Genomic DNA, 23,471 nt, shown 5'->3' on the forward strand with positions numbered 1-23,471 from the left:
ATCATGTCAGATCAGTGGGTTCTGGAAGTGTCAAGGGAAGGTTATGCGCTGGAGCTTCGCAGCATTCCTTGGGACATGTTCATGGTGTCTCCTTGCCATTCCCTGCAGAAGAAGCAGGCAGTGGAGTCTACGCTTCTTTGGCTCCTCCAGCTGAGGGCTATTGTTCTCGTGCTTACATTTCAGGAAAATATGGGGTGCTATTCTATTAATTTTGTTGTACCGAAGAAGGAAGGTTCCTTTCGTCCCATCCTGTGCCTCAAGAGTGTCAACCCGTCATCTACAGGTGACTCATTTTCGCATGGAAACCTTTCGATCTGTGATAATGGCCATACAACTGGGGGAGTTTCTGACCTCCCTGGATCTGTCTGAGGCTTACCTTCCTATTCCCGTCCATTTGGAGCACCAACATTTTCTATGCTTTGCGGTGTTGGGTCGCCATTATCAGTTTTGGGTGCTGCCCTTTGGTCTGGCCACCATCCCCAGAATATTTTCCAAGGTCATGTGGCGGCAGCATTGAGATAAGATGGGATCCTGGTACACCCATACTTGGACAACTGGCTGATTCGGGCCAGGTCTTTGGTAGAGAGCAGTATGGGTGACCAGCAAGGTGATTTCCTTGCTGCAGGAGCTTGGTAGGGTGGTGAATCTGGTCAAGAGCAGTCTCTGGACTTCTCATTTATTGCAATATCTGGGAGTTCCCTTCAACATGAGGCTGGACAAGGTTTTTTTTAACCGGATGCATGGATCCAAAAGTTGATGTCTTAGGTGCATCAGTTGGTGAACACTATCCACCCAATGGTGTAGCGCTATCTACAGGTGCTTGGTTTGATGGCAGCAACCCTGGAAATGGTGCCATGGACGAGGGCACATATGTGTCCTCTTCAGTGCTCACTGCTGTTTCGTCAGAACCCGCAATCTCAGGACTATTTGGTTCGGCGCCACTTGCCGATGGGAATCTGCTCTCACCTCCAGTGGTGGTTGCAGGAGGCTTATCTGAGAAGGGGAGTTTCCTTGTCCTCCCCAAACTGATTGGTGCTCTTGACAGATGTGAGTCCCCAGGGTTGGGGAGCTCACTATCAGGAACTGATGGCCCAGGGACATTGGATGGCCGAAGAGGGTCTCTGGAACATCAATCACCTGGAAGCCCAGGCGGTCAGGTTGGTGTGCTTGCAGTTCAGCCACTGACTACTGGGTCGAGTGGTCTGCATGATGTTGGACAATGCAACGATGGTGGCCTACATCAATCGCCAGGGAGGAACCAAGAGCCGGCAAGTGTTGCAGGAAATAGACCAACTTATGGAATGGGCAGAAGGACTTCTTCAGATGATCTCGGCCTCTCACATCGCAGAAAAAGACAACATTAGAGCAGACTTTCTCAGCAGGGAGAGTCTGGACCTCAGAGAATGGGTGTTGTCTGCTGAGGTGTTTCAGCTGTTAGTGGATTGCTGGAGCCTTCCGTCCCTAGACCTGTTGACAACATCTCGCAATGCGAAGGTTCCTCGATTCTTCAGTCACAGGAGAGATCCATTGTCCCTGAGAATCAATGCTGTCATACAGGTCTGGCTGGAAGACAAGTTGCTTTATGTCTTTCCTCCATGGCCCTTGCTGGGCAGGGTCATTTGCAGAATCAAAATCTACAGGGGGGCTAGTACTCCTGGTGGCTCCAGATTGACCCAGGCATCCGTGGTATGCGGATTTGTGGCAACTCCTGCTGGAAGACCCCCTTCGTCTTCTGCCATGCATGGATCTGTTGCAGCAAGGGCCAGTTCTTCACAAGGATCTGTCTTATGGTTTGGTTCTTGAGAGACTCGCCTATTGAAGTGTGTGGATATTCTTCTGCAGTGATTGCTACCTTATTCCGCGCTCAGACGTTCTCCACTTCTCTAGTATATGTGCGTGTTTGGATAGTGTTTGAGGCCTGGTGTGAGGAGCACGGTGATCTTCCTTGTTCGGTTAAGATCCCTCTTATTCTGGATTTTTTTGCAGGATGGGTTGAGTAAGGGATTGGCCCTTAATTCGTTGAAGGTTCAGGTTGTGGCTCTTACATGTTTCAGAGGCATGGTATGTGGTGTCTCCCTAGTGTCCCATCCTGATGTGGCCCTTTTCTTGAAGGGAGTGAAGCACCTTCAGTCTCCCTTGTGGTTGTCTGTTCCTTTGTGGAGTCTTAACCTGGAGCTGGATTTTTTAGTGGGCTCTACATTTCGACTGCTGCGTAGCCTTTCCTTGTGGTTATTGACCCTGAAGATGGTGTTTCTGGTGGCTATATGTTTTGCGCATCGCATTTCCGAATGGCAAGACCTCTCTTACTAGGAACCATTCCTTGGGTTGACTTCAAGGACATTGCAGTTGTGTACTGTACCCTCTTTCTTGCCTAAGGTGGTCTCAGAGTTCCATTTAAATCAATCCATTTCTTTGCCGTCCCTGGATAAGGTCAGGGACGCATAGGAGTATCGCCTCCTAAGTTCCTTGGATGTCAAGAGACTTGTCGTGCGGTATGTAGAGGTTTCTGAGCCTTTCCGAAAGTCAGATTGTCTGTTTGTCCTTCATGGTGGAAGGAAGCAGGACGAACTAGCTTCACAGGTTATGATAGCTTACTGGATTAAGGAGGTGTTCAGGCCACGTATGTGGTTGCTGAAAAGCCGTTGCTTACTCAGGTTTGGGCTCATTCCACTAGAACTCAGGCAGTCATGAGGTGGTTGTCTCCTGTCGATATTTGCTGAGCTGCGACATGGTCCTCCTTACACACCTTTTCCAGGTTTTATTGTCTGGATGTGCAGGCCCAGGAGGACACAGCCTTTGCATGTGCAGTGTTGACTGGACCGTGGGCAGCCTCCTGCCCTGTTCAGGAGTAGCTTTGGTATATCCCACTGGTCCAGGGTCCATCTGTCTACATGCTAGGAAATGGAGAAATTACTTACCTGATGATTTTGTTTTCCTTAGCTCTTGGAAGAGCCACGTTTCTACCCCCTTTCTAAATTTTTGATAATTTGGCTAGTGGCGCACTTCCAAAGATAAGGTACTCCAGAGCATTGGGGCTTGTTTTCTGCGGGTGTTCGGGAAGCACCTTCAGACAGCTTTTTGATCTAAAAGGCAAATTTATTGATAGCAATACAAAGACAATATAGACAATTTAAAAAGAGGAACAAGGAAAGAGGAAGTCGTTGTTTCTCTGGAGGCGCAGGTCAGTGGCAACTGGCCATCAGCTTGCTTCTCAGATGCGGAGCTCTTCGGCTGGAGTTTTTAAACTTTTTGCACTGTCCAATAGAAATACATTGATGCACATCCTGGGTGTATTAATTTCAGTCAATATCCAATTATGAACGTAGCTTTATTGTCCAATCAGGCACCGTCTCTGGGGTGTTGCCTTCTTCCGGTATTGAGCTTGCCAAAGCACATGGTTGTGAAATATGTTGCCAGCAGAATCAGGAAATACACATTCAGGCTCAAGGCCTATATACATTCCCCCCCTTGAATCGTTGGGGAACGATTCACCAATGAAAGGCTGAGATTGTATTTCCTGGATTGAAATGGTCATAGCATCAATTTAGTATGACCCACCTTTTGGACTGTTAAAAATGGCTTCCATATTCTTTATGGTGTTGAATCATTCTTTTTATATAACTCACATCCACAATCACAATCACAATTGCTCAGGTATACTCATTTTGTATTTTGTTTTATTGTCATTCAATCTCACATTCATTCTTCATTCAGGTATTGTTCTGGCCTTCTTCCAGTTGGTCCAAGATTCTGTAATGTGCTCCTATTAGCAGCATATAAATCAATTAATTCACTTAATGATTGATTATTGATTGTCAATGAATGGTTAGAATGGTTGAAGCAATAATCCATCATTCTACTCAGGGTTAATGCCACTGTCTTAGGTTGCCCAGGGTACGCAATCCTAATGATTTGCTACCTGGTGCTTACCCGTCATCGTTAAGCATAACAGCCTGAGGAAGTAACATAGCTGCTGGTAAATGAAGGGCTTCCTTTAATATGGTATAGGAGTTCATAGTTGTCTTCACAGTAATGCAGGATGATGTCTTAGGCCATTAAAATAACAAACTTCATTCATTCTCACAATTAACCATTGCAAACTCACTTAGAAATGTAAGCCACTTTAAACTGTGTTTCCCATCAATTAAACCAAATTCTGTGGAAATACAATCTTTTCCCTTGGAAAATCTCATTAATTAATTTCAGAAGGGGATTCAATCATGCTCATCATTAGATGTTGACGGACTGCAGCAACTTGAGAGTAACTTGAGAGTATTTGAGACATAGCAGAAGCAATAGTTGGAATTAATTAATAGAAGCAAAACCATGCTTGGGAGTACTATTGCTTATGTCTTAGCCTACCATGCATTTGAACATTATGGGAATATAAACAAATGCTTCAAATCTAAATTAGGAGTAGGATGTCGAAGGAGACATCAATATGGATGAGGGATAAGAAATCTCTGTAACCAATGGGATGGTATATGCAAACTCTACTAAATGTGATGTTTAAGAATAGGGAGATCAAATGAATGTCATAATTCTGTCTTCAATCACCAAGAATAACTATATAAACATTTGGGACTACATTAAACCTCTAGAATCACTAGCCATGCATGTTCTCTTCAATTTGGGCATAGCTATAGCTGGTCTGTGCAGCCTATTCACATGAGCTGCCCAAGAACGGTGTGAAGGCTGAACTGACAAACTATGCTGCAGCACATTGCGCCGGTCTTTCACTGACACGCAGATGTCTGAACAAGTCTGGACTAAAAAGGGCAGAGTGTAGCAACTGGAGATGAATATAACGTGGAAAGCAATATTGAAATCATAGATGGTAAGTCAAACCAGTTATCTATGGGACCTAGGGATGAATGATCATCTTAATTAATCATATAATGGATATGAGAGAACTGGGAATAGCAGCAAAACTTTAGTATTTTAAATTAATGTGGTGTGTAACATGTAGGTGTATGTAGATGTATGTAGATATCCAAATCATGGCATTTGCAGAATGGCATATGAGCTTGGAGTATATGGCAATCAATTATCATTGACATTTGACAAACATAATGTGGTGTAATGCATAACAGTTAGTCTTTGTGTAAAGAGCTGACAATAATTGGGAATGGATCTAATCTGATCAGGGCAATAAGATTCACACAATCATGAGAACTGCATTAATGTAGAGTACAACAGCATAAAGACAAAATATAATCAAGCAAGAGTAGTAAAGTTCAATGATGAGTGGAAGATGAATTCTATGTTAAGGCCGAGACTTCCATAGAAGGGATGGGAAGAATGGAGTGAGTCCCATAAATGTTGTTTTCACGCTTTCAGTGAGATGTATCAACTTTTCATTCATCACGGCCTAGTGAGGATATGTGCTTCTTTAATAGTTTCAGATACCTAATATGGTAAAGTAGCATAAAAGCAAATTAAGCATTTAAAGAAAAGTCATCTGTGGTAAGCTAAACCACAAATAACGAATATTTCAGACATTACATTAAACATATGTCACACTGGACTGACATACACTCATTCATCCAACAAATGTACATTCAATGTCGTCTTCACATAGGACAGACAACAGATAACATATAATTTGAGCTCAAAATTCGTATCAAAAAATGTATCAAAAGAAAAGTGGATCCAAAATCAAAAATTCAAAAATTCAAAAATGTGTATGAAAAATAAAAGTTCAGAATTCTGTCAAAAAGGTAGAAGTCCTTGAAGACCTGAAAAGTAAATACTAGCATACAATTGAAATATCAAATTAACAAATATTGTACATATAGATTTCCAACCAATAATAAATTTAATCAATAATGTTCTGAGCTTATAGTCAATGTGTCATACCAAATAATTATAATAATTAGAACTCAAATATCAAATAACTAATACTTAAATATGCTACATTTTAAACTAGAAACTATTTCTCCTTTTTTTTTTTTTCTTTCTTCCGTTCGTAGCACAGCTAGTGCTGGCAGAACAGATAAGCTGTACTCTGCAGGTTTGCAAGAGACAACTTCCCTTTTTTTTTCTGTTAAGATACAGTTTGACTCTTTAGTTAAAATGTCCTTTCAAATTCATAATTCTCCTCTCAGAATCATAATTCAGCAGCTCAGACTCTAAATTCTAACACTAGTATATGTTCTTGTCAGTACTCAAGTTCAGTATTAAAGGAATGTGAAGTCAGTAACGTAATAAAGAATCAGTATGTAAAGTTAAGAGCAAAAGGGATTTAAATTGGTGGGAGGTGTATCTCGCTCCCCCCCTTGATCCCTCTTTTACCACAAATGTACAGTTCAGAGCAGAAAGGAAATAACATGTTGTAAGAGGAAGGTATCGCATGCGCTTGGTGAACACCTTAATAAAAATACATTCACATTGAAAAGAGGAACTTACACTTAAAACTTAAAACTATATGGTACCGTTTAAAAATTAACTTACTTATATTAAAAATGCTTATACTAAAATTATACCTGCAAATGGTAACACAAATAAATCTTAATAGCTTGAACAATAAGACCAGTAAATACATTAACATGGGAAGCCTAGCAACCTGTTATATCTGTCCACCTTGTTACTTTTAGGGCGTTAAACATCTGTGATGGCACTACAAAAGTTCTCAATCAGATAACAACTGACTGACCACATGCATCTGATCCCAGTGCACGGCTGCTGTCTTCTATAGTAGGGACAGCACGTAATTAGTCAGACAAAGTCTATAGAGACATATCTATTTATTTTTGGATATTATATACCGGAGGATTTTATATACCGGGGGTTCCTGTATGCAACGCGTGTCACTCCGGCTTACATGACAGACATCGGGAAGGCTGGCAAGGATTTACTAGTCTTATGTACGCAAATATCCTAGGTAAGCAAATTCTTATCTTAGTTTCTTGGTCCTGAAATGAATATTGCAGTAAAGCAAGCAATAGCTATAAAAATAAGGCTCAGAATAAGGAGATCATCCTAAAGGATGGTCTTACTAAATGTGGTTCCATTTAAAACTGTGTTTCATATTAAGTTCACACTGTGTTCTGTCCAAGCTTCACTAAGATGGCAATGTAAGGTCCTACATACGCAGATACCGTCTCTGATAGGTGTGGACTCACTTTATCTGGGGACATGCACTCTAAAAGCTCAGGTTTCCTGTAACGGAATACAAGGGCCCACGAAGGCACTTCTTCCAGATGTTTTCAGCTTGCCCCATTACTTGGCGTAATCTGGTTTGAAACAGACCATTATATTGTCTCACCAAATCGTTCATTTCACGCCGACACTGTTTTTGTTTATTATGCCACTGCGATGTCAGTAGTGATGTTATCTGGCCCAAGGTCATGCATCTGGTCATGCATTTGGAAGCGTGGTTACGGCTTCCAGCACTCCGAACAGTGTTCAGTGCAATTGCAATCAGGGATCCTTCTAGAGGACAGACTCTCTTCTGTGGGCTTAAGGCAAGTGTCCATCCATGAAATGAATCAATCCAAATAGTGACATAAAAAATTGAATAATCTAATTTAGCAATTTTGGCTGCTGGAGGACCAGCGGTAGTTGAAGTTACAGTGACTAGTTCAATTTCCTCACTACTTTCCGTATCCTCGCCGCTATCTGCAATTAGAATAGGCATGGATCGGGGGCAGGGAGTGTGTGACAGGTCAAAAGGTTCAGGAATTGGTGATAATACTGGAGGAGGCGGTGTAGGAGGAGGTGAAGGAGGAGGAGAGGGAAGAGGTGTGGGAGGAGATGGTGGACGAGGGGGTAATAAATCTTCTGGCACAAGAATAGTACTCAGTGCAGAATCTACTGGCATTCCAGTGTCTGCTGAATTGTGCATATCTACAATTACTGGGCTTTCTACTGGGTCTACTAACCACATGCCGTATTCCTGAAATGCAGGAACAGCATCTTCAAAAAGGTCATCTTCAATCTCAACTGTACTGAGTCGGGGTGTGCTTGTGGGAACTGTGGGACTTACTTGGGGTTCTCCTTCCCTTTCTGAAGGTACAGCAGGATCTGTATGTAAATTACCCACTGCAGTCACTGTTTCTTCAGGCTCTAAACAATCACGAACATATAGTGAATCATATGGGGGTGGTGACACTTCTCTATCACCAGTAATAGCTACTAAATATGTTCCTGTCATAGCGAACCATCTGGACACTTGTATATGGTCCGCTAGCCTCTTATTGTATCTTGCCCTTGGTTTGCTATATCTGTTCTTAAAATAGGCTATTAGCTGTATGAGCGTGGACGGGTCAAAGGAGCCCCCTACTGGCCATTCTAGGGAACTATCCCTTGCTGCCCACGCAACCCACTTAGAGTGGCATTTGCGAATTAATTTCTCATTGGGCTTATGCAGAGCAATGACTCTGCTCAGGGGACATGACGGACAGACCTCCTCTGCTATCTTGGGACCTCTTAATATTGCAGACCAAAACTGCGACATAATTATTAATAATAAATTTCGTGTAGCCACTCCCTTATGAGAAAGAGTGGTTCAACCTTACCTTAATTGTAGTTTTCACCGTACCGTGAATCCACGCTTCCGGTGTGCTGTACTTCTTCAAACACGAAGGTATTCACAGCGGGACAGGGAGAGACAGCCTGCAGACAACTATCTAACTATCTGACTATCTATCTAACTATCTAACTAAAGACCTATCTACTCCTTTTCGTTCCGTTCGACTGGTTACCTGTTCCTACTTAAATTACTTGGGCTCCAGTGCGTTACCGCCGAAACAACCGGGATAGGGCCAAAAGGCAGCGTCAAGTCTGCCAATTGTTTTCGAACTTATTAGTACACTAACGGAAAAACCTATGACTCACTCGTATAAGACAAGTTTTTACTTACCTTTCCAGACTGTGTAGCCAGCTCCAAGTACGTATTCCTTGGAATGCTGGATCTGAAGGCTTCTTATTTCTGGCGGTACGTATTCCCGCTTCTGGATCCACCCGACACTCCGTCCCTGTACGTGTTCCCTCGGGGGTTCCAGGTAAAAAGTCCCAGGTGGTTATGTCGCAATATTCAACTTGGGCTTATTGATTGGTACTGTACAAGATCTGCCAGATAGCAGTGCGCGCTAAGGTCTAGGAGATATTGGTGGAGAGATAATAAAAGTTAATGAACAGTTTTTTTTTCTTTTCTTTGAGAGTAAGACTTACTTCCTCAAAGTGGTTACTGAAGTGCTTCAGGGCTCAAAAATCTCAAAGTAGATTTAGGATGCTTCAGGGCAGTTTTCCACTCCCGATCAATGGCACCCTCACTTCCTTCGATGCTGGCAATGAGGTATCCCTGAAGGTGTGCTAGCCCGCGATACCCGCATCAGGCGTTAGGCTTTCTTTTCCGTTTTCCGGCTCGAAGGACCATATGTTTTCTGCGGGTGTTCGGGAAGCACCTTCAGACAGCTTTTTGATCTAAAAGGCAAATTTATTGATAGCAATACAAAGACAATATAGACAATTTAAAAAGAGGAACAAGGAAAGAGGAAGTCGTTGTTTCTCTGGAGGCGCAGGTCAGTGGCAACTGGGCATCAGCTTGCTTCTCAGATGCGGAGCTCTTCGGCTGGAGTTTTTAAACTTTTTGCACTGTCCAATAGAAATACATTGATGCACATCCTGGGTGTATTAATTTCAGTCAATATCCAATTATGAACGTAGCTTTATTGTCCAATCAGGCACCGTCTCTGGGGTGTTGCCTTCTTCCGGTATTGAGCTTGCCAAAGCACATGGTTGTGAAATATGTTGCCAGCAGAATCAGGAAATACACATTCAGGCTCAAGGCCTATATACAGGCTTGATGAGCAAAACAGATTTGACTACTAGATTCTAATCTAATCTCTGTGAGATTGTAATCTCAGTAAATCAGTATAGGATGAGCAAATGTCTCTGATCATTTGTATGAAATGAGGAGATTAGCCAAATAACTTGGATGATTATTTAATACTTTAAAAAGAAATTAATCTTAAACCTCACTCAGCAAAGTGAAGAAAGCTAGTGAATTTCTCCAAGCAAAGATATGACATGGTTAGCTAAAAATAAGCTTGGCTGTTGTGTTTTGTAAGAGCTTATAGTCCTTTAGTTGATATCAATTGTAAGCCTTACGTAAGTACACAAGATTTGCCATACTGGGTCACACCAAAGGTCCATCGAGCCCTGTATCCTTTTTCTAACAGTGGCCTATAGGGGGATTTCTAGGTCTTACCCCCTGCCTACTGCTTCCATTTTCCAGCAATCCTCTAATTCATTGGTTCTCAACCGGTGTGTCGCGACACACCAGTGTGTCGCCAAGAACACGCAGGTGTGTTGCCACACTTCCCGGTCCCCAGCTGACCCAGCTGCTCCCCGGTCCTCCTCCGCCCGGGCTTAAAATGCTGTCAGCCCTGGTGGAACGCGGCAGGACAGCTGGAGTCAGCGGCACCGGCATGGTCTCTTCTTCCCACCCCCATCCCCCCACGGCCCGGAGGAGGAAGTGGTGAGCAGCAGGTGCGTGCATGGGAAGAAGAGACCCTGGTAGTGTGGTCAGCGTCGGCCCGAAGAACAGAAGAGAGGCGCGGCCTGAGGAATGAGCAACGTGGCTTGGAGAAAAATGAAGAAGAATATCAACCCCCATGGCCGATAGGACTCCTTGCTCCACCAGGGCTGAAAATGAAGGAGGTTAGGGTTGGGAGGAGGCTGCTGCTGCCGCTAGTTCCGGGGAGGGAGGGAGGGAGAGAGAGTGAATGAGCAAGCAAGCATGTGTGTTTGGGATCCTGTGTGTGTATGTGTGTGTGTGAGATAGCATGTATGTGAATGATTGAGAGCCTGTATATGTGAAAGAGAGTATGTCTGTGATTGAGAGCGTGCCTCTGAGAGAGAGAGAGCATGAATGTAAGTTTACGATTGGGAACCTGTATGTGTAAGTTTGTGATTGAAAACCTGTTTGTGTGAAAGAGTATGTGTGTATGATTGAGATCCTTTGTGTGTGAGAGAGATTATGTGTATGTATGATTAAGAGCCTGTGTGTATAAGTAAGAGAGAGAGAACATGTGTGTCTGTATGTGAATGAGAGCTGGTTTAGGTGAGGGAGCATGTGAGTATGTGATTGAGAGCCTGTGTGTAAATGAGAGAAAGAGAGAGAGCATGTTTGTAAGCATGTGAATGAGAGTCTGTGTGTGAGAGAAAAAGACAGCATGTATTTATGTGATTGAAAGCATGTGTGTGTAAGCCTGAAAAGATAGACAGCATGTGTGTAAATGTGTAATTAAGAGCCTAAATAAGTGAGAGAAAAAGCATGTGTATATGTGAGTGACTGAGAGCATGTGTATATAGGTGTGTAATTGAGAGCCAGTGTGAGAGAGAGAGAGCTGGTATGTGACTGAGAGAGAGGAGAAAGTTCCATGCAAACCACCACTCCTCCTGCTAATTCAAAACAATCTTAGGAGACATGGATATCAAACGTTCCCAGGATTGCAGAGGAAATAAATGTTTGTATCCTTATTTTTCATTACTGGGTCTTTGTGTCTGCTATTTCGAAATATTTTATTGGTATATAGAAATTTTTTATATGAGTTTTTAATTATTGGATATTCCACTCATCAGCTGTTTCAAAATAATCTGTTCTTTTCGTTAGTATGGTTTTACTGCTGCTGATTTTATATTTCTTGATTTGTTTTATAAGGATGGGTGATGTTTCTTTTTTCCTTTATTTCACTGCATACAGTGAAATACCGCTTGTTGTGGTTTCCAATTCAGTTTTTTCAGCATGCTTCTAGTTTTGCGTTTTGTTCTCTTTATTCCTTATTAAGTGATTTAGATGAGGTTTTCTGTGCAGGGCTCTATAGCAGCCTGACTTGGTCCGTTTTCCTAATAGGAGGTGTATTGGTGTCTTAAGGCCTGGTGTAATATTTTCATTGTTGCCTTTTCTTAGGTAAGGTGGTTACTGTTAAGTGCTGGAAATTGGTGCTGTTTTGGTGTGGGATGTTTACTATTTATGCAATTTCTGTTCAGACAGAATACTTATCTTTTCTTGTCATTTTAAACAATAAAAATAATTACCGGACCTTTACTTTTTATTGCCGCCGTGAATTGTAATGAGCAGTGTGTCACACATGTGAGCATGGCCTGTCAGGTGTGTCACGATGGGAAAAAGGTTGAGAACCACTGCTCTAATTAATATGAGATACATATCCTGAACATTTGAATAAAATCTTATTTATTCCAGTGGTTACCATAAGAATATTAAAGATAAACAAGAAGAAATAGATGCCAGATGTCCTTAAAACTTTTATTGTAGTGGAGATGTATTATAAATGCCCGACTCTGGCTGAGTTTTGTCACTTGTTAGGTGGCTGCTTCAGGGGCTGAATAAAAGCGAAACATAAATAATATAGTACATAATTAAAACATATATAAAGAAAACTCAATACAACTTATATATGTTTTAATTATGTTCTATATTATTTGTTTCGCTTTTATTCAGCCCCTGAGACAGCCACCTAACAAGTGGCGAAACTTGGCCAGAATCAGGCATTTATAATACGTCTCCACTACAATAAAAGTTTTAAGGACATCTGGCATCTATTTCTTTTTGTTTATCCTCATGACTTTTGTAGATCACCTTCCTCTTTGTTTCTTGAGTCCTACCATAAGAACATTAATACAGGGACAGTACTTATTAGAGAAACAAAAAGAAAATAAAACAATAATTACAAAAGCATGCTTGACATCCGATGCTTATCAGATTACAGAATTAATGCTAGCATCACATCCTGCTAGCCTAGACTTGCATATCTAAAGGGCTAAAGACCCTTAACTTCATAACCCACTAAACTGGACTTGGTGCCCATTGTTTCTCACTAATATGGGACTTGCAGTGACTCACACTCTCCGGGTCCTTGGTCTGGCAGTCTCTGCCCTTCTCAGGTCTTTGGCACGGCTCCAGAGAGGGCAATCTTTGTCACTGAAGCAACAGGGGTTGTTCAGCTCTCCAGTCTCGGATGCCTGTAGCGTGTGAAACTGATTCTTCTGTGCCCTTGTTTTCTGCAAGTTGCTTCTGCATAGGGTGCAGGGAGGCAAGGCATGGGGATCTATCAGCACTCGAATGGGTTGCCGCCTTCTTCTTGATGGGTAATGATTGACCGACCCTGAGTGCTTGCTCCCCTCTGCTCTTAAGGGCTTACCTATGCATAATTCAGCAGCTTCATTCATAGGTGAATTCACAATTAAGGTTTTGATAAAAGCCCTTTTCCAAGTCCTTTGTTTCTTTCTCCAGGTTCAGGGAGCTGTCATCATGACAACTGCCAGTTGTTCACATCTAACAGTGAACTAAGATCTGTTCTGCGATTGGCCCCAGAGCCATAAAAAGAGGCCTCTAATGTTTGGCTGCACAGATTGACGCAGCACCAATTGTCCTTATGTTTCTCTTGGTCTCACTGACTCCATCCAGGTGGGCAGGGCCTGTAAATCTATCAGTCTGGTCACATATACAGCAACTGCAAAGCCTTTCTCTCATATCCGCATTTGGCTGCAGATAGCCATACAGGCCAATGTCCATTTTTCTGACATCAGAGAGTCCATCTTAGTTGCTTATCTTGTTAGCAAGAACTTGGATATTCCATACAGGGCAATCTAGTTTGTAAGTATTTGGCAAGATCCCTAGGGATAGATAGATTTCATGCTGCTTATCTCAGAAATAAGAAATGGATTTCTGCAACTCCACCTTAATAATGGTTTATGGACTTTTCCTCCGAGAACTTGTCCAAACCTTTTTTAAATGCAGCTACATTAACAGTTTTCACCAAATCCTCTGGCAAAGAATAGTAGAGCTTAATTATGCGTTGAGTAAAATAAAATTTTCTCCTATTAGTTTTAAATGTATCACCTAGTAACTTCATTATATGTCCCATAGTCTTTGAACTTTTTGAAAGAGTAAACTGATTAACTTTTACTTGTTCCACTCCACTCATTTTATAGACCTCTATCATATATTTCCCCTCAGCTGTTGCCTCTCCATGCTGAAGAGTCCTAACCTTTTTAGCTTTTCCTCATAGGGGAAGCATCCATCCCCTTTATCATTTTGGTTGCCCTTCTCTGTACCTTTTATAATTCTGCTATATCTTTGTTGAGATGTAGTGACCAGAACTGTACACAGTATTCAAGATGAGGTCGCACCATGAAGCAATAACCGAGGCAGCATGATCTTCTTCTGCTTTATTCTCCATTCCTTTCTTAATAATTCCTAGCATTTTATTTGCTTTCTTGGCTGCTGCTGCTGCTGCTCACTGGGCAGAAGATTTCCTGAATGGTGACTCCTAACAATGCAATGTGTCGTTATACTTTGGGTAACTCTTCCCTAAGTGCATCACTTTTCACTTGTCCATGTTAAATTTCCTTTGCTATTTGCATGCCCGGTTCCCAGGTCCTCTTGCAATTTCTCACAATCCACTTGTGATTTAACAATTTAGAATAATTGATCACCTCACTCGCTGTCACACTTCCAGGTCATTTATAAATGTATTAACAAGCAGTGGTCCCAGAATAGATCCTTGGGCACTCCACAATTCACCTTTCTCCATTGGGAAAATTTACTATTTAGCCTTATTCTCTGTTTTCTATCTTTTAACCAGTTCCCGATCCACAATAGGACACTGTTCTCTATCCCATAACTTTTTAATTTCCTAAGATGTCGCTCATGAGGGACTTTGTCAGATGCTTTCTGAAAATCCAGATATACTATGTCAGCTGGCTCTCCTTTCTCCACGTTTATTTATGCCCTCAAATAAATGTAATATCCTTGATAACAGGTTATTACAGTAATCTAAGCAATTTAGTATTAAGGCATATAAATGTATGAAGATCTATGAGAGACTTTAGACGATGGATATACCGCAAGAAGCAGAATGAAGGTTTTAGCAGGACAGAGACTAGGTTAGAAAAAGTAAATTTAGAAGCAATTTTAATCCAAAGGGTTGTGGTAACTTGCTTGGGAATTATTTGCACTCCTGCCATCTGTGGAAGACTGGGCAAAAAGGCAGTCCTTGAAACCTACAATGCTTCTGATTTGTTGGGATTTACCTTGAGTTTATAAGATAAGAGTCAGTATGCAATTTTGTCCAAGCCTTTGTTAAATTTCAACAACTGATTTAGGATACTAGGATCTAAATATGTGATGACCTGGATCTCATCAGTGTAAAAGAAAAACAACTAAATGTTAGACTTTGAATTAGTTGTCAGTGAGTTTACTTATATTGCTTATATTCCACAAATCTCTAGGATTCTTTGCAAATTACAATTTGCATACATATTTATACATACAATAAGCAACAACATACATTTTGATACAAATAAACACAATAAAACAATCAAAACTGGAGTTGAGGGTAGACCCTGAGGAAAAAGGCCAGAGGCATTGCTCTCGCTCCCTACCTGAACTGCCTGCTCTTCCTGGGAGTTGCTTTCAGCACCGTCTGTATCATCAATTTCCCCCCATCCCCTTCACTTGAGGCTAAGATGCGATTTACTAAGTTTTCTTCAACTATTAGCTCTTCAATGTCTTCTGGTTCAGAGAATCCCAGACAAGATTCTTTCTCAGAATCAATTCTGTCTTCATTATTGCAGAAGCGGTAATCATAGAGGGGTGCACTATTGGCTTTGGGTATTTCACATTTGCTGCCCCTGTCCTGCTAATGCCAGCCTTGGGATGGCTCTTCCATCTTTTGCCTGTGCTCCAAAACAAGCTAGATAAAGCTTGAATAAACCTTAAACTTCCCTTAGGTTTTAGAAGCTGACTATTTGTCATATTTTTCTAAAATTCAAAAAAATAATAATAATGCTGTAGGGTGAATTGTAAGCTGTAGGCATTAGGTTCAGGTTTTGATTTTATTATATGTTTGTATTTGTGTTTGTTTTATGTTAATTTCACTGTATTTTATTAGAAAATGGGAAGAAGTGTTATTTTTGTCCCTTATTCACTGGAAGTAATTCTGCATTGTTTCTTTGCAGCGTTGCCACACTAATTCATCACAGTTGCTGGTGTGCCCCACCCCAGAGATCCCAGATGGGTGTCTTCCCCAGGACTTACTCTTCATCTTGGATAATGTGATGGTGACGTTTGAGAATGTGACTGGGAATCCCTTTGAGTATCACATCAACCCATCCATGAAACCACTCTCCAAGGACGACCCTTCCAAACCATACAGCCTGAAGCCGGGCAATGTGCTGGATATAGAGGTTTGTTGGGGCAGTGGGGTTTCCTGGCGTAAAAGATCTGTTTGGAAGGATGCTATATAGATCAGTGAGAAGGAAGAAAGGAGATGGAGAGAGGAAACTTACCTATAGTAGTGAGTTGATGCATGTGCCATGAATTTGATGAGAAACTTTAGAATTAGGGGTCATCAAGAAAGAGATAATAAAGAAGAGTGGTTAATACTCTTTCTTTTCTCACAGGGGGACGGGTTGAACCTGGGCATTACCAAGGAGGAAGTGCTGGCAATGATTGGTGACGGGGTCTGTGTGGTAAAGACACTGACAAAGAACCATCTGTACTGTGAGCCACCAATCATCCCACCCAAGCCACTGGAGGAGGGTGCTCAGCTCCCCGAGTTTGTGGTGGGTCAAACATTTTTAGAAAAATTACTCTATGCATTGTGGATAGGTGCCTTCCCCCTGTACATCGTGGGCAATTACAGTTGTCTTCCATTCTTCTCACCTCAGGTTCATATGGGGAAGCTCAAATTTGCTCTTGGTCGGGTGAAGTATGACACTGAAAGTCAGTCCAGCTTCCCCCCGGAGGCTCAGATTGGATTAGGTGTGGCAGCAGCTATGGTGGTCTTCATTGTTCTTATCATCATCTTCATGTACAGGTAGCTCTTTCAAGACCCCGTAATCCTCACTTCCTTGTTCTTTGAGCAAGGATGTATAAATTGTGATAAAATTGCAGGAGGACCTTGTGAGGCTGGAAGATTGGGCTTCCAAATGGCAGATGAAATTTAATATGGATAAGTGCAAGGTGATGCATACAGAGAAAAATAATCCATGCTGTAGTTACACAATGTTAGGTTGTATCTTAGGAGTTACCACCCAGAAAAGAGATCTAGGCATCATAGTGGATAATACATTGAAATAGTCAGCCCAGTGTGCTGTGGCAATCAAAAAAGCAAACAGAATGTTAGGAATTATTAGAAAGGGAATGGTTAATAAAATGGAAAATGTCATAATGCCTCTGTATCGCTCCATGGTGAGACCGCACCTTGAATACTGTGTACAATTCTGCTTGCCGCATCTCAAAACAGATAGTAGCACTAGAGAAAGTGCAAAGAAGGGCGAACAAAATAAGTGGCGTGGAATGGCTGCCCTATGAGGTAAGGCTAAGGAAGTTAGGGCTGTTCATTTTGGAGAAGAGACGACTGTGGGGGGATATGATAGAGCTCTACAAAATCATGAAAGGACTTGAACAAGTTAATATAAATCGGTTATTTACTCTTTCAGATAATTAAAGGAATAGGGGGCACTTCATGAAGTTAGCAAGCAGCTCATTTAAAACAAATCAAAGAAAATACTTTTTCACTCAGCGCAAAGTTAAGCTCTGGAATTCATTGCCAGAGGATGTGGTTTCAGCAGTTAGTGTAACTGGGTTTAAAAAGGTTTGGATACGTTCCTAGAGGAAAAATCCATAAACTATTATTAAGCAATAGTAGCTTGAGATTTATTTAATGTTTTGGTTACTTGCCAGGTACTTGTCACTTGGATTTGCCACTGCTGGAAACAGGATGCAGGGCTTGATGGACCCTTGGTCTGACCCAGTATGGCAATTCTTATGTTCTTATGTGGCTTTCCCACCTTTTGAGTTCAACCTTTTTCTTTTTTTTCACCTGTCACAGGAGGAAGAGTAAGCAGGCGATGAGGGATTATAAGAAAGTACTAGTACAGCTAGAGAATCTGGAAATCAGTGTGGGTGATCAATGCAGGAAGGAGTTTACAGGTATGCCTGCTACAGGTAGGATGGAGTAAGGAGATGGGGTAAGAACCTCGCTCCATACGTGCCTCTCCTTCCCCAGCTCCTGTTCTGTAATGGCTTTTGGAGCTATGTTAGAGGACTCGGATATGTGTAGCAAACTGTTAGGACTAGGAGCTTTGCCTTTTGTTCAACATGTCTCTCCTCTCTTCCCCTGCAGATCTAATGACCGAAATGATGGACCTGACTAGTGACCTAGAGGGCACTGGGATTCCCTTCCTGGACTACAGGACCTATGTAGAGCGTATCTTCTTCCCAGGGCACACAGGCTCACCCCTGTGCAAGAGCCTGGATGTGCCTGAGGTGCGGCGCTTGACGGTGGAGCAGGGCCTCACACAGCTCTCCAACCTCTTGAACAGCAAGTTCTTTCTCATCAAGGTGAGGAACCCACCCCCCCCCCCCCCCCCCCCCTGCTGCTTGGCTCCCATGCTTTTGCTTTCATCTTTCCCTGCTGAACTCCTCTCAAATGCAACTCCTTTCCTGCAGTTGATCCACACACTGGAGAAGCAGCAGACCTTCTCCCAGCGTGATCGCTGCCACGCGGCCTCGCTGCTCACTGTTGCCCTCCACAGCAAGCTAGAGTATCTGACTGACATCATGAAGACGCTCTTAGGAGACCTGGCGGAGCAGTACGTGGCCAAGAACCCCAAGCTCATGCTACGCAGGTGAGAAAGGGAGGGGAGTGAGTCGGGTGTGAGAGAGATCTGTGGGGGAAGGAAAAAAAAGGAAGGGAGAGGAATCTCTACAGGGGACTGCAGGGCGTGCAGTCAGCAGCACGTCTCATAGCACTGTATAACGGTCTCTTTGTATTTTTTTTTTTTTTTAGGACAGAAACTATGGTGGAGAAGCTACTCACCAACTGGATGTCCATCTGTTTATACTCCTTTCTCAGGGTGAGTATTGACTGCCTATATGCACGCCTTCCTTGGGTATGCACTGGCTGTCTTTTATACACTTAGATACTAGGCAAAGAAAATAGCATACAAAGCGCAGTTCTTTCTTTTGCCACTTTGCTTAAAATCCGACTGGCAGTACCCAGGGAGTAAGATATCGCCGCTGTGTGCTAAGAGTAAGAAATAAATAAAAAAAATTTTAAAAAAAAGTGTATAGTAGTAAATGTAGTTTCCTAGCGTGTAGGTAGATGTGAGCTGTTACTGGAATTTTTCACCCCCGGGCTCCTGCGTCCCAATACCAGAAAACTAATACGACAAATAAATGACAGCAGAGAACCACTAAGGCCTAATAGTCTAAAGGTTTTCTCCCGTTTTGTATCTATGGGAAAAATGCTTAGTACATAAGGACCTTAAGTACCAATAATATGCTTTTATTGTTATTTTGAATTAAACTTAAAAATGAAGCTACCGTAGAATCAAAAGCAATACAAATGAAGACTGGCTCCATGGAAGCAGGGATTCCCACCATCGTTCTGAATTTGGTCTAAAATTGACAAAATCTGGCTGCGTTCAATAAGACGTTCAATAAGACTGGCAGGCACTGATGCAGGCATTGCACAAATATGTTATCTTACCCAGGGGTTTATCAATCACCAGAGTGTACACTTTCATGATGGTGTTCTTATTAATAATAATTATTATTATTAATAATAGAATTGCTATGTTTTCCTCCCTTAGTGATGTTATGGGATATGGGTTGAGGCCATTTGATAGGAGGACTTCACTATCTCCAAAGTTTCAGTGGAGGAGGAAAGCGAACGGGAAAAATGGTTCCAGGATAATTAGTGCATAAGAACATAAGAAGGTCAGACCAAGGGTCCATCAAGCCCAGCATCCTGTTTCCAACAGAGGCCACACCAGGCCACAAGAACCTGACAATTACCCAAACACTAAGAAGATCCCTTGCTGCTGATGCCAGTAATAACATAGCAGTGGCCATTCCCTAAGTCAACTTGATTAATAGCAGATTAAGGATTTCTCCTCCATGAACTTATCTAAACCTTTTCTAAACCCAGCTATACTAACTGCCCTAACCATATCCTCCAGCAATGAATTCCAGAGCTTAATTGTGCATTGAGTGAGAGAATTTTCTCCAATTTGTTTTAAATGTGCTACTTGCTAACTTCATGAGGTGCCCCCCCTAGTCCTTCAATTATCTGAAAGTAAATAACTCATATTTATCTGTTCTAGACCTCTCAGAATTTTATAGAACTCTATCATATTCCCCTCAGCCGTTCCAAGCTGAACAGCCCTAACCTGTTCAGCCTTTCCTCAAAGGAGAGCCATTCCATCCCCTTTATCATTTTAGTCACCCTTCTCTGTAACTTCTCCAGTGCAACTAAATCTTTTTTGAAATGCAATGACCAGAATTGCATACTTGTCCTAGCATGCAGCCAGATGGACTCAGGTTATGCTCCCCGCCAGCAGATGGAGTAAGGCTGTAAAGCTGATGTCACAGTACATATACCCCTGTCGTGACCTCAGCCCTCCAGTATTCTCCATCTCCAGCAGATGGTGGACGTACCTCTCCCTATGGGGATTGTTGTACCTTTTGGAAGGAGAAATTCTACATTCTAAATTGGAGAAAATTGAACCCCGCTCTCCTGCAGTGATACCTAAAGTTCCCTCCCACAGTTGAGAATTCCTGAGGCGATTTCTGAGATCCCTCAGAGGTGTGCCTTGGTCCGGTAGCTGGTTCCCAGCGTGGACTTTGCTGCTTAGGCAGCTGAAAGGCAGTGGGTGCAGGAAGCCGAGAGCGGTGGTGACAGCCAAAGCACTCTTCCCCCCCCACAGCTGGATACTGTCTCTGTACTCAGCTGGTAAGTGCTGAGCCCAGGTAAGTTTAAAATAAAAAAGGAAGATTTACCTTCTGACTCAGAGACGTTTAGAGGGATTTTCGGTAGGACTCCCCATGGTCTCTGTGCTCGACGTGCCATACTGACGTCATTCCCACTTCCATTGGGGTAAGGAGAATTGGACTTCCGAGCAGGTTAAGCAGCCTCCCAGTGGGCTAGGCCCCCTATAGGCTTGGTGGGCTGCGGCGGCACCATTTTGTGTGAGTTTCTGTGCATGCTGTATTACCCTCCATAGGATGTCAGTGTGCACAGTCTCAGCTCCACGCACACGCTGTGCGTGTAACATCAGGTGCGTCCCTACACGCACAACATTGAAAACGCATGATACAGGAAGAACTGTGCGTATGGGTTGTGCATGCGCCTCGCTGCATCCCACCTAAACACTCGAAATCTGTGCGCATACATTTTTAAGCGCAAGCCGATTGAATACACAGCTGCCAATGGCGCCTGCAACCAAGAAACCTAAGCGCCTTACTCTCTGCATTGCTTGTCATATTAGGGCTTCACAACCTGACCTGAATTCCAACCTTTGTCAGCACTGTGAGGAAACCCAAGGAAAGTTGGCCTCCTCGGACTTTGCTAAGCCAGGCTCCTGCCATTCAAATGATGGGTTGGTCACAGCCTTAACTAGCAGTACGCCGGATCTGAGTACACCCTTGACTGGGTCATCCATGGGAGAGGGAAATTCAGCTGGACCCACCCCAGTACCTCCTGGACTAGGCATGGACCCAGCTGCCTTTTCTTGGGTGGAATTTTTCCAGGGGCTACAAGCCTGCATCAGGCGCAGTCTGCTGCCTCACTTGCCCCTGTCCGGACGGAACCTCAGCCAGTGACCCTCCCTCTCACATTCCTACTTGTAGACCCCGAGGTATGCCTCGTCTTACCAAGGGTATCCCTGGTAGGAACCCGGATGGCACGGACAAAGACGAGGACCCAGATTCCTTGGAAGATCGGGAATCTCCCCTGAGTTGGAAGCGTATCTGACCATGTTACAGTTCTTTCACAGAGACGAATTGCCGGCCCTGGTTTCACAGACCCTGAAGATGCTGGGAGCTCCTGGGGCGGATTCTGTGACTGAACCAAAGATGAATCCCATTCTGATTTCCTTGGGGAAAGCTTCTTGCTATTTTTCAATGATGGATGCCATCCAGGAGTTGATTGATCTGGAATGGGATGCCCCAGAAGCAAATTATAAAGGGGGCCGAGCACTGGAAGCTCTATACCCTCTGGAACCGGTGGTAAGAGAATGTTTGGGTTTCCTAAAGTGGATGCACTGGTCTGTGCCATCTCTAAGCGAACAACTATCCCAGTGGAGGGAGGAGCGGCCTTAAAGGATGCACATGATAGATGGATTGAGTCTTTCCTTAAACAAGCCTTTGACACTGTAGCAATGACCTTACAGATTGCTTCTTGTTGCACTCGGGTGGCTTGTTTGTGTCTCTTCTCTCTCAGGAGGTGGATGACTTGGGGGGTGAATTCCAGAGCAGTTATGGAACCCGCTGCTGCCTTTTTAGCAGAAGCGGGCTCAGACTTAGTCCATACTTCAGCTAGAGGAGTGACTTCAGTGGTGGCGGCCAGACGACAGCTATGGCTGAAGAATTGGTCAGCGGACGCAACCTCAAAGATAATCTTACAAAGATGCCCTTTAAAGGATCACTCCTATTCAGGAATGAGATGGAAAAGCTGGCCAGTAAATGGGGAGAATATCCACTTCCCCAGTTACCGGAAGATAAGAGGAAGCAGTTATAGCACCCCTCGCCTATGAGGGGTCGTTTCAGGGGTTCCCAGTGTTTTCACCCCTACAGAAATTCGACATTTCAAAGATCTCGATTCCTTGGGAGTTCTCAGTCCTTTTGTATCCGGCAGCCCAAGAAATGGGCATGTTCAAGTTCAGGCTCATCCCGAACCCCCCAATGAAATTTTACCGACCCACTTTCGGGATGATGAGATAGAGGGTCGTCTGTCTCTCTTTTACCTACAATGGGTCGAGATCACTTTGGACAAATGGGTACTGGAAGTCATACGAGAAGGATATGCGCTGGAATTCCACAGCACTCCTCTGGATGTATTCATGATGTCTCCTTACCACTCCCAGCTCAAGAAGCAGGCAGTGGAGATTACACTTCTAAGGCTCCTCAGGATGAGGTAATTGTCACCTTACTCTGCGCTTGGAAGTTCTCCACATCCCTAGGGTGTGTGCAGGTCTGGAGAGTATTTGAGGCCAGGTGTAAAGAATGCAGTGACCCCCCCTCGGATGGTCAAAATCCGACTTATTGTGGAATTTTTTTACAGGATGGCTTGAATAAAGGTTTAGCCCTTAACTAGCCTTTTAGTATCCATTTGTCCAAAGTGATCTCGACCCACCTTTGGTAAAAGGGAGATAGACGATCCCTTAGCTCATCATCCCAAAAGTGGGTCAGTAAAATTTCATTGGGGGGGTTTGGGATGAACCTGAACTCAAACCTGCCTCTTTCTTGGGCTGCCAGATACAAAAGGACTGAGAGCTCCCAAGGGATCGAGATCTTTGAAGGTGCAGGTAGTGGTGCTCTCCTGTTTCAGGGGTGAGGTGAATGGGGCCTCCCTGTCGGCTCATCCTGACATGAACTGTTTTCTGAAGGAAGTGAAGCACCTTTGACCTCCCTTATGGTTGCCAGTTCCCTT

General features: G+C 43.2%; 1 protein-coding gene across 5 annotated transcripts in view; it reads left to right on the forward strand.

Moving 5' to 3' along the window:
• PLXNB3 (plexin B3) overlaps positions 1-23,471 on the forward strand; it is a 104,871-nt gene that overhangs the window by 66,133 nt on the left and 15,267 nt on the right. For all 5 annotated transcript variants that reach the window (XM_029609368.1, XM_029609400.1, XM_029609356.1 and 2 more), the window contains 7 exons: positions 15,991-16,218; positions 16,435-16,596; positions 16,702-16,850; positions 17,868-17,968; positions 18,162-18,379; positions 18,488-18,666; positions 18,828-18,894. In XM_029609368.1, coding sequence (XP_029465228.1) covers positions 15,991-16,218; positions 16,435-16,596; positions 16,702-16,850; positions 17,868-17,968; positions 18,162-18,379; positions 18,488-18,666; positions 18,828-18,894 — 1,104 coding nt within the window. The remainder of the gene's footprint in view (positions 1-15,990; positions 16,219-16,434; positions 16,597-16,701; positions 16,851-17,867; positions 17,969-18,161; positions 18,380-18,487; positions 18,667-18,827; positions 18,895-23,471) is intronic.

This window comes from Rhinatrema bivittatum, chromosome 1, assembly GCF_901001135.1.
Source record: "Rhinatrema bivittatum chromosome 1, aRhiBiv1.1, whole genome shotgun sequence".
NCBI lineage: Eukaryota > Metazoa > Chordata > Amphibia > Gymnophiona > Rhinatrematidae > Rhinatrema > Rhinatrema bivittatum.